The 13276-nt window shown below is 37.6% G+C and overlaps 1 protein-coding gene across 3 annotated transcripts in view; it reads left to right on the top strand.

Annotated features, from left to right (window-relative positions):
• The window catches only part of SLC25A19 (solute carrier family 25 member 19), a 96771-nt gene that overhangs the window by 43323 nt on the left and 40172 nt on the right, over positions 1 to 13276 (top strand). For 2 of the 3 annotated variants that reach the window (XM_053708949.1, XM_053708953.1), the window contains exon 2: positions 10941 to 11088. In XM_053708949.1, the coding sequence (XP_053564924.1) occupies positions 10957 to 11088 (132 nt within the window). In that variant the 5' untranslated portion in view covers positions 10941 to 10956. The remainder of the gene's footprint in view (positions 1 to 10940; positions 11089 to 13276) is intronic. The other variant, XM_053708959.1, reaches the window with a different exon arrangement.

Below are 13276 nucleotides of genomic sequence, written 5' to 3'. Positions count from 1 at the left end.
AAAAAAAATGTTTATTTGCTGTCTGCTTACGTGAACTTCCAGAGTCACACCTTAGCATTTGTCTGTGTTTTCCAAGGCCTTTATTGCTCCACATGGGGTCAATCCATGAGGAGTTGTAAGAGTCTTTAAAACAGCATATTTCCTGTTTAGCCAGCAGTGCAGATGTGTATTTAAAAATTAACACCATGTGCATAAAAGCTGTCTCTCCATGATTTTGATCAGTTCCAAAAGGGTAATTCAGACATTTCGTCTCCATATATTTGCCTGTATCCTGAAACTGTTATATTTTAGTTCCTTGCTAAATTATACAATTGCATAATTTAACATATTGAGTGTGTGAGATCTGCCAGAGATAATCCTTTGTTCTCCTTTCAGCCAAGAATGTCTCCTGTGCAATTGGAGTGGGGGAGATCTAATCCTTTGTCCTACAGACCATGTTCACATCCACAGATTTATTAGATAAAGTTAAATATATTTCTATATATTATTTAATAATATTTCAAATACCTTGACATAAATCCCCCTTTCAACTTCAAATAGATGTAGGACACATGTATTTGAATTGGCTTAAAGTCAGTGGTATTTGATGAGGATCAACCGTATACCTCATAGACAGTCTCTTATGAAGAAAGTTTGTTATTTTGAGCTTTCATGTTTATCAGTTAGGCATCTTTAAATTACAGTATGTCTTTAGTGCATTTGGGGATATGACACTTCATTCTCCCTCTATGACTTGTAGTTGGGATCTGGGATGACATGCCCGCAATTGATTGATATGTACCCATTTATCTATGAAACCTTCATTTTTGGGGATCCGTATTTTATAGGCCACTGGAGATATTTTGTCAGTAATGACAAAAGGACCTTTCCATGAGGGAAGAAATTTCTTCTCCCTAACCTGACCTCTTCCAAAGTTATAAAGATAAACTTTATCATTTATTTCATATTCCTTTTTGGATGTTTTGAGATCATAATAGGTTTTAGTGGCAGTTGCGGCTCTTTCTAAATTCCTTTGAGCAAATGCAAAGGCATATTGCAGGTGCTTTCTTAAGTTCTCCACATATTGATGTGTATTGGCAGCGTTTATCAAGTTTTGGTCTGATGTACGGTACAGCAGATGCTGAGGTAGAACCATTCTTCTACCAGTCATCAGTTCAAAAGGTGACATCTTGGTAGCACTACTTGGAGTTGCTCTTAATGCCATTAAGACTAGAGGTAGTTTTACATCCCAGTCTTTACCTGTTTCACTCACAAACTTTTTGAGGATTTTAACAATGGACTGGTTGTAACGCTCTACACCACCACTTGAGGCAGCTCTATAAGCAATATGGAGCTTTCTTTTAACCCCTAGTATTTTCCACATTTTTGTCATCACTTCGCTAGTGAAGTGGGTCCCCCGATCTGACTCGATTCTTTGGGGCAGACCAAATCTGGAAAATACATGGTTGATGAGCAATGCTGCACATGTTTCAGCACTATTGTTAGGTGCACTAATGCACTCTACCCATTTAGTGAACAGGCATGTCACGGTTAACATGTATTTGTTACCTCTTGATGATCTTGTTACTGGGCCAATAAAATCAATTTGTATATCTGACCATGGCATTACCATCCCCCTTTTCTGCAATGGCGCTCTATGCGTTGGTGCAGTGGGTTGGAACTGTGGACAGATTAAACACCCTTGACAGTAGGTTTGAACATCTTTCAACATGTGTGGCCAAAAAGCATAATCACGCAATATTTCATACGTGAGTTTGGCACCCCGATGACCAGATGTGGGAGCATCATGGGCATGTTGAAGCATTAGACCTCTGAACTTGGTGGGTACTACCCACTGCTGGATGCCAGTTTTGGAGGTTCTAATTAACAAACCATCCTGTAACTTGAATTGTGATCTAGATTTCATTAAGATTCTAAGATCTTCTTTGCCAATGCAATCATCTTTTGAGATGGGGTTGCTTTCAGGATCTTCTATGTGTTTATAGAAGATGCCTACAATGGGGTCTTTTTTTTGACTAGTGATCAGGTCCTCACTAGGAGAATCCTGACTCCATTGTACCAAATTAGGCTCACTCTGTTGTTTTGCCTGGTTTCTGGTAATGGCTTCTACCTGAATTGCACCCATTAAGTGGTCAATATTAAGGAGTTCTCCAGTTATGGCTCCTTGTTTGGCTAATGAATCCGCAAGGTCATTGCCTTCCTTATCCGGACCTAGAATTCTGGAATGACCCTTGGTCTTTTTCCAGTGTATGGTTAAATCATTGGATACTACCAGATTATCAATCTCGCAGAACAATTTGCCATGCTTGACTGGTTTGTTATTGCTTTTCTGCATGCCATTTCTTTTCCAAGTTGGCAGGTATTCAACAAAACTGTCACGCACATAATTTGAGTCAGTTATGATCACAAATTCATGAATACCATGTTCAATAGCCATTTCAATGGTTTTGAAAACAGCAGTTAGTTCTGCAACTTGACTGGATCTTGGTCCAATGTTGAAACCTACAGATATATTTGAGAATCCGTTTGCCCCAGTTATACCAATGCCAGCGACTAATCTGCGCTCATTATCAATAGTGGCATGGTAAGAACAACCATCAACATATACCCAAGGTAATGTTTGGCAATGGTCCTCATTGTACATTTTATATGGGGAAAGCAATTGTTCTTCCAGAAAATCATCTTCTGATAATTCTTCCCCAGGATCTCTAGCAGTACAGTCGTGGAGCTCAGCAAGCCCTTGTGCGACTGGATTCTTTTTATTCTGCTTGTAGCGAATTTCTAAGGGCCAGCCTTGTAAGGAAAGAGTCCACGCTGTTATGCGGCTATTAGACAAATTCCCATCTCTTATTCTCTCACTTTGCAAATATAGCAAAGGCTGGTGGGCCGTTTCCACAATAATTTTCTCGCCCTGTATATAGCTGCGGAAATTTTGTAGAGCCCATACAGTAGATAAGAGGGCTTTTTCGCAATCGCTAAATTTTATTTCTACTGGGGATAGATTTTTGCTCGCATAAGCAATGGCTTTGTTCAAATTATCATGCTTTTGGTATAACACAGCACTCATGCTTATATCTGTGTAACCTGTCTCTAAGAAGAAAGGTTTGCCACCTTCAGGGTACGCTAAGCAAGGTGCTTGAGTGAGTTTTCTCTTCAGCTCTCTGATGGCTGTCTCTTGAGACTCACTCCAGTGCCATTTCACATCTTTCTTTAGAAGAAGTAGTAGTGGTTTAGCTAATTCCGCATAATTATCAATGAATTTGCGAGAATAATTCGTCGTACCCAGGAATGATCTCAATTCCTTTAAGTTAGTTGGGTTTTTAGAATTTACTATAGCTTCCACCTTTTTCTTTTGGGGATTTAATCCTTCAGAGGTAACTTCATGTCCCAAGAAGTTTACACGAGTGCGGCACCATTGAGCTTTTTGCAGGGATAATTTGACTCCTGCCCTTTTAAGTTGGCTGAGGACGTGTTTAAGCTCTGCGATGTGTTTTTCAAAGTCTGTGCTTTTGATTAAAACATCATCAACATAAGATAAGGTCCCCCTTTCCAGTGCGTCAGGCATAGCCTTATGCATGAATACAGCAAATTCATGTCCAGAATTTATGTATCCAAATGGAAGTCTCTGGAATGCATACTGAACCTTTTGGAAGGAGAATGCTAGCTTATATTGGTCCTCTTCATGTACCTTTATGGTCCAATATCCCTGTGCACAATCAATGGCAGTGAATATTTTGGATCCCTGCATTTGTGCTAGGCACTGGTCAATGTATGGTACAGGCCAGCCAGACATGTATACTCGTTTGTTTAGCTGTCTTAAATCAGCACACAAACGCCATTGTCCATTGGGCTTAAGGACACCTAGAATAGGATTATTATAAGAGCTGTGCACCTGTCTGATAATACCTCTTTCTTCCAAATTCCTTATGATCTCTGCAAGAGAATCATATGAGGCTAAGGGAAGTCTGTATTGTTTGACAAATACAGGTGGCGCATTAGGATCTGTTTGTATCCTTGCAATGTGCAAGTCTGTAGTACCACAGTCATAAGAATCCTTAGCGAAAATATCCTTGTACTCCATCAGGAGTTCTCGCAGCTGTTGGCGTTCATCATCGCTGGAACAGCCATTAGCTAAGGATATTTGCTCTTCGACTATTTGCTGAAATCCTGGAAAGATTTCAGGCTGTCCTATTTCATAGGCTTCTTCCAGTCTAGAGGTGAGATCCCCTTGATTATAATTTACATTGCTCCCATGACTCTGGGTATTGGGGTAATCTTGCTGTTTGATTGGCTGATCAAACACTAGAGAGGCTTCTTCAATTTTACAGATGCCTTCCTCTGAGCTGAAGGGATAAATAGACTGAATATTAAATAGACCCTCTGGCATAGATGCAAAGGATTGTTCTATTAATTGTTCTTCAGTTAGGTATCCTTCAGGTATTAGCCCAATTACATTATTCTGGAATCCAAAAGTGTAATAACTTGATTCCAGTGCATATCCTAAGGTAGTTCCCTTGGATAATGTTATATCCTGTGGGGTCATGTTATGCACAATAATATGTATTGGAACAGTTCCAATATTCACCATAGGAGTGTAGGTTACTGAGACACCCAGATTTTGTATTCTATGGGAGAGGCAAATCAGTGTTTCAGAAGTTTTTAATTTCTGACCTCTCTTTACCTGTAAGGGTAAAAGAAATTTATCAGCCCCAGCAGGAATTATAACATCGCTAGATACCTGCATATTCACAGCATATGGCAATTGCTGGTTTGATTTCAGGGCTGCATTTTCATCCTGAAATACTTCAGGGTCCCCCTTTAACCTGCTCCAGAGGCAAGAATTAATCAAATCTATTTGTATGGCATATCTATGTAAGATATCATTGCCAATGTATATTTGATTATGGGGAGTATATAAAGCTAAAAACAGGTGCTTCACTGACTTATTACCAATAGAGATAGATAATAAGCACTTAGCTGTGATGTTATAGCTTTCAGACCTGTCATCCAGGCCGTTGACACAGTGGTCTTGGGGAGAAAGATATTTAATCACTTTAGGTTCAGCTATTTGCGCTAATAAACCTTCGCTTATATAGCTAGCTTCCTGTTTTAAATTTATTTTAGCATACTTGGTTTTACCAAGGTCATGCACTTGTATAGGGATAAATAGATCCTCTTTAACTCTCTCAATCCCTGTGAGGTATTGAGTGTGGCCTCCCCCCTTAGGGATTTTATGATCCCCCTTGTGGAGTGCTATGGTTAATACATCGCCATCTAGGGAAATATTCGCTATCTTTCCAGGCGATATTTTAAAAGTATTACCATCAGAGCCACTAAAAGGAGTCTGATCATCTATTTGTAGAATAGTGATTTCAGGTGTAGGGTTATTCCTGAAATGAATCTCCACAGCATCTGGTTTCTCTTCCACCACGTGACAGCTATGTCGGGCGCGAGATGTACCAGATTTTTCATAATTGATAGGCCGTTTAACTTGCGACCAAATTACATTATTTATGCAATCAATTATGGTGCTTAATCGTTTCAGGAGATCACTACCAATAATTAAACGATCAGTTGGCAGATCCACTATAATGACAGGGTGTCTTATGACCCTGTTCCCCAATTTAAATTTTAACCAGGCAGTACCGTAGACTTTTAGGGAGTCACCCCCAACACCTATTAGAGAACCGTCAAATTCTTTTATTTTAGGTTTGTGGGGTGTTAGCTCATTTAGCTGTGTGTAGTACCTGTGGGATAAGATAGTTGCCTGTGACCCAGTGTCAATTAATCCTCTGATAGGGTTGGAGACTGAATCTTGCAGCTCAACTAGTACATAATATCTTCCTGCAGTTTCTAACATTTCACACATAAAATTTGCATTCTTGTACATCTGTGGGCTTCGCCACGTTTTACCTGAATTCGCTGTGTCATTCGATGCAGAGGAACCTTCATACCTACCTGTTTCCTCTATGACAGGGTTGGTTGGATTCTTTTGTACTGCATCTGTGGAGATAAGGTTAGGAGAGAGCTGCAAGGGAAGAGATTTGTTAACTTTTCCCGGATGAGGTTGCTTGTCATCACGGCCAAATCGTCCGTTTCCGGTCTGTGGGGAGATAACATGATTAGTATCATTGATATTTATTATTACAGTTTGTATATCTCTACCCTCCCCTTCAGGTGATACTGCAGTATTTATGACTGTGCCTGTGGTCCACTGCTGACCACTGGCTGTACCCCTAAAAAAGTATTGTTCGGTTGCTGAGCCGTAGATTTTTGACTCATATTAGCGATTTGTTCGCTCAACCGATTTAATTGGGTAAACAGCATATCTACCTGATTGTACAAGTTACCTCTACCCCTGGGCCTATCTCTTGGTGCCCCATTGTACTGATTCCTGGACCATTGGGTTCCCTCAGAATCAGGGCCACTATTTCTATTCTGGCGTGGTTGCCCCTGGGGTTCAGCTTGTTCAGTATTAATATTTTGGGAAGCATTATATACCTGGGGTGTCTGGTTACCCTGAGAATATCTTCGCCGTCTATTGTATCTACCCTTGCGCGGATACCAATTATTTGGTGAGTATTCTCTTTGTGAGTAATTATTCACCTGATTATGTCCCCCACTTTGGTTATAGTCTCCCTGCGCCTCAACCTGTGTAGGGGGAGGGGCAGAATTAAACCTCTGTGGAGATGGCCTGTTTTGACTGGCCACCTCTGCATAAGTCCTCTTGTTAGACTCCAAATTGAGGGGGCTAGGTGACACCCTAGTTTCTGCCACAATTTTGGGTTTTGACTCCTTTTTAACCCCCTGCTCACTGGACTGCTGAATAGAGTATAACTTCGTACTCTCTTTGATCAGCCATTCCAATGAGCAGTCCTCATCAAAATCTCTAGCTAAGTTGATTTTGATGGGTGTAGGCAATGCTTCAAAAAATAAATTTACAAATTCTGAGCCATCAAATCTGGGATTATCTTCAGCCATACTGTACGCATTTTTCAATACAGAAAGGAATTCGACTGGACTCTGATTCGCACGACACTTTAAACCATATACCGCTATTTTCGCGGCAGTTTTAGTGCGATATTGCCCGAATTCTTTTCTGCATTGTTGTTTTACCCCATTCCAGGAATGAATATTCATATCCTTTAGTGAAGCAAAGAATTTGTGATGCTTACTGTCAAATACCCAAGGCAGAAATTCAATTTTCAATTTCTCACTTGTAACATTCATTATAGCTAACGCATTTTCAAAAGCCTGTAAATGATCAATTACAGATGTTGTTCCCTTATTGGAGAATATAGGTACTGCGCGTTGTACGAAGGTGATTATTTTATGGGAATCATAGACTTTATCAGACTTATTTTGGGATTCTCTGTTAGAGTTTCCCTCCCCCGCATCAGCTGCGCTACAGCTGTCCTCTGGATTTACATCCTGAGGGGATTGTCTATTTGGGAAATCTACTTCTGACCCGTTAGGGGTCATTTGTCTATGTTGTTCTATATATTTTCGTACCTCGTCCCTGACGCGTTCGCTAAAGGAGTTAGCATTATCTGTATTATTCTCATTGCTAATATAGGGGTTTTCATTATGGCGATATGACCTTTTTAAATCGCTTAATTCTCTCTGGCTTTGCGCAAGCTGTTTATTTAAATCTTGTATCTGCGCGATTAAGTCCATATTGTGCTTATCTAAGGTGGCTAGGTTTTGGGCAAATTCATCCATTTTATTTTTGGCTATTTTTAAACCCTCTTCGCGTCTGCGCAAGGAACGAATACTATTTTCTAGCTCCTGTATTTGCAATCGTTTGTCTGTGACACAAAACGACATTTCGTCAATTATGCATATTAAAAGGGGCCAGGATTTTAGTATTAGTTCATCTCGCTTTTTGGGAGCTTCGCATTGATTAATCATTAATAATTCCTGGAAGAATTCATTCTCTTCATTCCACATATTATTATTAACGGTAATATTTTTAGCCCTAGTTTCAAGCATATCCATAAAATCATTTAATTCACCCGCAATATTAAACTTCCCTTTAAGGTAACTTAAGATATCTTTCTTAAGGACCTGACCTTTAGTAATAGGTATGGTTATGGGACCAATTTCATTGCTATGTATAGAATTAAATGAGTCACTTCTGGCTACAGACATTATTGTATTGGTTTAGTATTTATTTAACTAAAATGCTAATACAATTTTTGCCAATAAAAAGAGAGAAAAATTTTATATTTCAAAAAAAAAAAAAAATATTATTAATTTTGAAATATGAAAAATTAATATTCCGAAATATGAAAAATTAATATTTTTTGATTAACTTTGAAAATATGAAAAATTAATATTTTTGATTAATTTTGAAATATGAAAAATTAATATTTTTATTAATTTTTCAAAATTAATCTTTAATAATATTTCAAGATATTAATGTCAATCTCGAAATATGAAAATCAATATTTCAACCTTTCAAAAAAAAATTATATCTTCAAAATATTAATATCGAAATATGAATTTTTTTTTTTTTTTTCTCTTTTATAATAATTTCTATTTACTTACAAATATATTATATCAATTATGATGGATATTATTAAATCTCATGCAATGCCTCCAATTATTATGTCAGTATATTTATGAAAATCTTAGTAGTGCTATCCAAATAATATATATAAGTTTATGGCAGGGTTATAAACACAATACAAAGAAATAGAAACCCTTATCAACCATGCACCTACTAGACCATACAATTAATATAAATATCTGAATTCTTTTATTTAGTTAATATCCATAAACATATTGAACTATATTTGCAATAAAAGGAAACTAAATAAAAGTTTATATGCGTTAGAACCAACTCTTAAGATATGCTATTCTTCTTACAAAACCCAGAACAATATACCTTCACAATTCAGCCTTATTTATTTAACACAATGGGACTAAAAACCTTTAACATCCAAGCAATACAATTCTAAACAGTGTTTATAAAACAATAGGATAAAATATATATTCTGCTATTTAACTGCAATTTATCCTAATACAAAATTAACCGACAATATCAGAACTTATATAGATGAGTTACTTAGCCAATTCAGACACAGATTTGAACAATACCTAGGCTTATAACTACCAATTTAAAATACAATATACTTCACCAATTTTGAACCAATTCGTAGCGGTCTTTAGGTCATCTCATTTGAAAGAAGGTTTTTGCACAAATCAAGGATAAGTTTTAAGCTCCTTGCTGAAGTGAACTTTTTTTTTTTCAGGTATATCGCAGCCAAAATCAGATCACTAATTTTCAACAAGTTACAGACAACTCTCTCTTGTGCATTCAACACTCCCATTATATAATCATTGATGACATCATGTGGGTGGCACTACGGGAGCTGACCTTCCCATTGGTTATCTGGGAAGTCTAAATCGGATTGGCCCTTGGAAATTTCATTTTTAACAGCCAGAAAGAACCTTCTGGCTGTAGTTCTCGCAACATAACACCAGGTGGCAGCACAAACAGACACAGCAACATTTGAAACAGCTTAAGTCAGTATTTCTATGAAATGGTTATTAATTTTTATCATAATTTACTGCGACAACTATTCATAATATTTGTTTTGGATAAGTTATATCTTAATGAATTTTCTGATCATTTTGATATGAAACATCACATATCTAACATTATATTAAAATAACTTATATTTCATAGTTATATCACATCAAATATATATCTCATAGTCATATCACATCAAAGTAACTTCCATATTTTCATCTCACTATATTTTAAAAGATGTATGTGAAACTTTATAAACATTTATTTGTATGTTTATATGATATGACTTAATTCATTTCATGCAGCATTCCGTCTCTTTCTAAGATTGATGCTCATGACCAATGGTTGTCTGCAATAAAAATAGAAATAATTATTAGAGATGATCCAATCATTAGTATGTGTATGGTCCATAAGTATTTATTTATATTCTTAAAAACACAGAGGCTAAGTAAGATCTTTTGTGTTTTCAAAACATATATATCATTTCTATGTATATCTGAATTTATCTGTCTGAAAAATATAAGCAAAAACAGAGGTTATTACACATTTTTGACTGACTAAAACAGTTACCTCCCAAGCTTAGCAAATACCCATGTAATAATAATATAGAATTTAGACAATTTCCCAAATTTCTATATTTAATACATTCTGGGGCATGTATTTAAACAGAGAGAGAAAAAAAAATGTTTATTTGCTGTCTGCTTACGTGAACTTCCAGAGTCACACCTTAGCATTTGTCTGTGTTTTCCAAGGCCTTTATTGCTCCACATGGGGTCAATCCATGAGGAGTTGTAAGAGTCTTTAAAACAGCATATTTCCTGTTTAGCCAGCAGTGCAGATGTGTATTTAAAAATTAACACCATGTGCATAAAAGCTGTCTCTCCATGATTTTGATCAGTTCCAAAAGGGTAATTCAGACATTTCGTCTCCATATATTTGCCTGTATCCTGAAACTGTTATATTTTAGTTCCTTGCTAAATTATACAATTGCATAATTTAACATATTGAGTGTGTGAGATCTGCCAGAGATAATCCTTTGTTCTCCTTTCAGCCAAGAATGTCTCCTGTGCAATTGGAGTGGGGGAGATCTAATCCTTTGTCCTACAGACCATGTTCACATCCACAGATTTATTAGATAAAGTTAAATATATTTCTATATATTATTTAATAATATTTCAAATACCTTGACAATGTACAGAGGCACAATACATGTTCCCCCCACTTACTGTGCAGCATGTGTAACTCATAAGTATCCAGGAAAGCATGGCCAAGGTGGCACTGGCATCTCTAGCAGGAATCAACCCCCAACCCTCAACATAGCGGAACTGTAGAGATTATATCACTTTGTTGTAGAAAAATATCTTCCAGCACCTCATGACCATTGTCTTATTTCTTCTTCCAGCAGGTCCCTCCGGAGGATGGTAGGATATGACCCCGGTTCGGAGGGTCGGGTGCTCTCTAACACGGAGGTTGCTGCTGCTGGATCCCTATCTGGAATGGTCACTCGAGGCTTGATTAGCCCACTGGATGTCATTAAGATCCGCTTCCAGGTGCTTTTGATCTTGTTATGATTTGGGATCCCACTGCATTTCCTACATCTGGGCATAAGTTAAAGGGATATGGAAGTCAATTTTTTTTTATTCCGATAGAGCGGACTTATATTATCAAAATGTAGTTCTTTCTCTGTGTGTCCTTTTTTTTCAACATAATGCCATGAGAGCATATCTCGGTAGGCTCAGGGGTGTGTACGTTACTTGTACACTGTATGCATATCATTTTTTACATGTTACAAGCTTCACTGACATATTCTTTTCATGGCATGTGAACGCTCCTTAGTCTATCTCTGTATGCCTTCATGAAAGGTACTACGTTTTAACAAAGTACTAAGAGGCAAGTTTGATAATAGAAGTAAACGTTATTTTTTATTTTTATTATTTTATTTAGAAAGCGGCAGGGTACAAAAAGCAAAAATGAGAAGAAAACACAGAATATTATAACTAGACATATATAATTATTAACATAAATAATCCATGGCATCTTGATATCTGTGTTAAGTTAAGACTAATAGTTTGTGCACTCTGTCTAATTTTCTCTAATATTTCCATACCTCAAAACAAACAAAGTGAGAAAAAAAAAAGGATTGTTGTCTCCCTCAATAACCCGGTCTATAGATCCTGCCATATTCCAAGAAGTAGTAAGTCTGTGTTTCTAAATGGAAATATGATAAGGTCTTGTTCTTCCTTAGATAGTGATTTAAGAAAAATTGACCATTTTCCAAAAAAAGACCATACTTGTGGTTCTAAGTTGGTATCTGTGTCTCTCTGTTCAATAATACATTGTTTTTTTATAAAACTCATTATTTCTGTAAATTTAGGTATTGCGTTATCTTTCCATTTGTGGAAGATGAGGCTTCTTATACATAAAATGAAAGAGTTAATAAGCTTGTTATTAGACAAGTCTATATTATAGGAGGTGAGGACTATGCTATGCTTGGAACAAATTAAAGGAGATAGATATCTTTAAGACCGTATTGATCCCATATTCTATTTTTAACCACCGTTGTTTTATCTTAGGGCATTCCCATAGCGTATGCATTAAATCAGCTACTAGTAATTGACATTTAGGGCATTTGTTAAAGTCTAAATTGTACCACTTATGTCCCTTATGTGGAGTGTAATAAGTCATATACAAAAGTTTGAGATGTGATTCTCTCCAGGAGGCCGATAATGTGGTTTCACACACCCGGTTAATAGAGTGCTTTATGTCATGAATATGAAGATTTACAAGTAAGGGTTGCCAATTATTAACAATATAAATTACATTTTCGTCTCCTAAGTCCCAATAATGTTTTATACCAAGGGGAGTGTCAGGGTTTTTTCCCTGTTTTGTTTGCCATGTGCTGCTGGCAGCCATTTTACACACCTCTCTTGCTGAGTGGTGCATACTGTGTGATGCTGCTCATTTCCTGCATTTCCTTTTATGGCCAGAGTGGTGTACATCATCCGTGTGAGACAGGATGCAGTCTCAGAATTGTGATGTCATCAGTTATTATTTAAAGGGCCTCTGTTCAGTATGCTTTGCCCTTGCGTTGTCTCAGACCTGTTTGTGAGAGCTCCTGTGTATTACCTGGCTGTCAGACGTCCCTCCTGGTTCCTGATCCCTGGCTTGTTCCTGACTCTGCTGTTCTCCTTGTTCCTGATTCCGGCTCGTCTGACTACTCGCTTTGGCTCCTGACTCGGCTCGTCTTACTACCAGCTCTAGTTTTGATTCCTGGCTTGTTATTTGACTTGTGGACTTTTTATTATTTTTTGCTATTAATAAAGGTGTGATGATTTTTGCACTTCTCGTCTCAGTCTGATTCCTGGCACCCTGACATTACGCAAGGGCCATGAATCCTGATGGTGCTAATAATCCACCTTTACCTGCCATAATTTCCAGGATGGATGAACAGGATCACCGCTTAGATCAATTTTCACTAGCCCTGCAAACCCTGCTGACTCGCACTGCACATTTGGACCAAAGTGTCCCGCAAGTTATGGCTGCTCCTGTTTCCGCTGCTGCACCTAGTCCTACCAGGAGCATGTCCGGTTCTGCACCTCTACCTCAGCGTTATGGAGGCGATCCTAATCAGTGCAGAGGGTTTTTGAACCAGGTGGGCATTTACTTTGAGATGTTACCTCAGGCGTTTCCCTCTGACAGAGCTAAGGTGGGATTTCTCATCTCGTTATTCTCTGACAC

Source organism: Bombina bombina, chromosome 1 (genome assembly GCF_027579735.1).
Source record: "Bombina bombina isolate aBomBom1 chromosome 1, aBomBom1.pri, whole genome shotgun sequence".
Classification (NCBI taxonomy): Eukaryota; Metazoa; Chordata; class Amphibia; order Anura; family Bombinatoridae; genus Bombina; species Bombina bombina.
The sequence above is the reverse complement of the archived record's forward strand: the minus strand, read 5'-3'. Positions and strand labels throughout refer to the sequence as shown.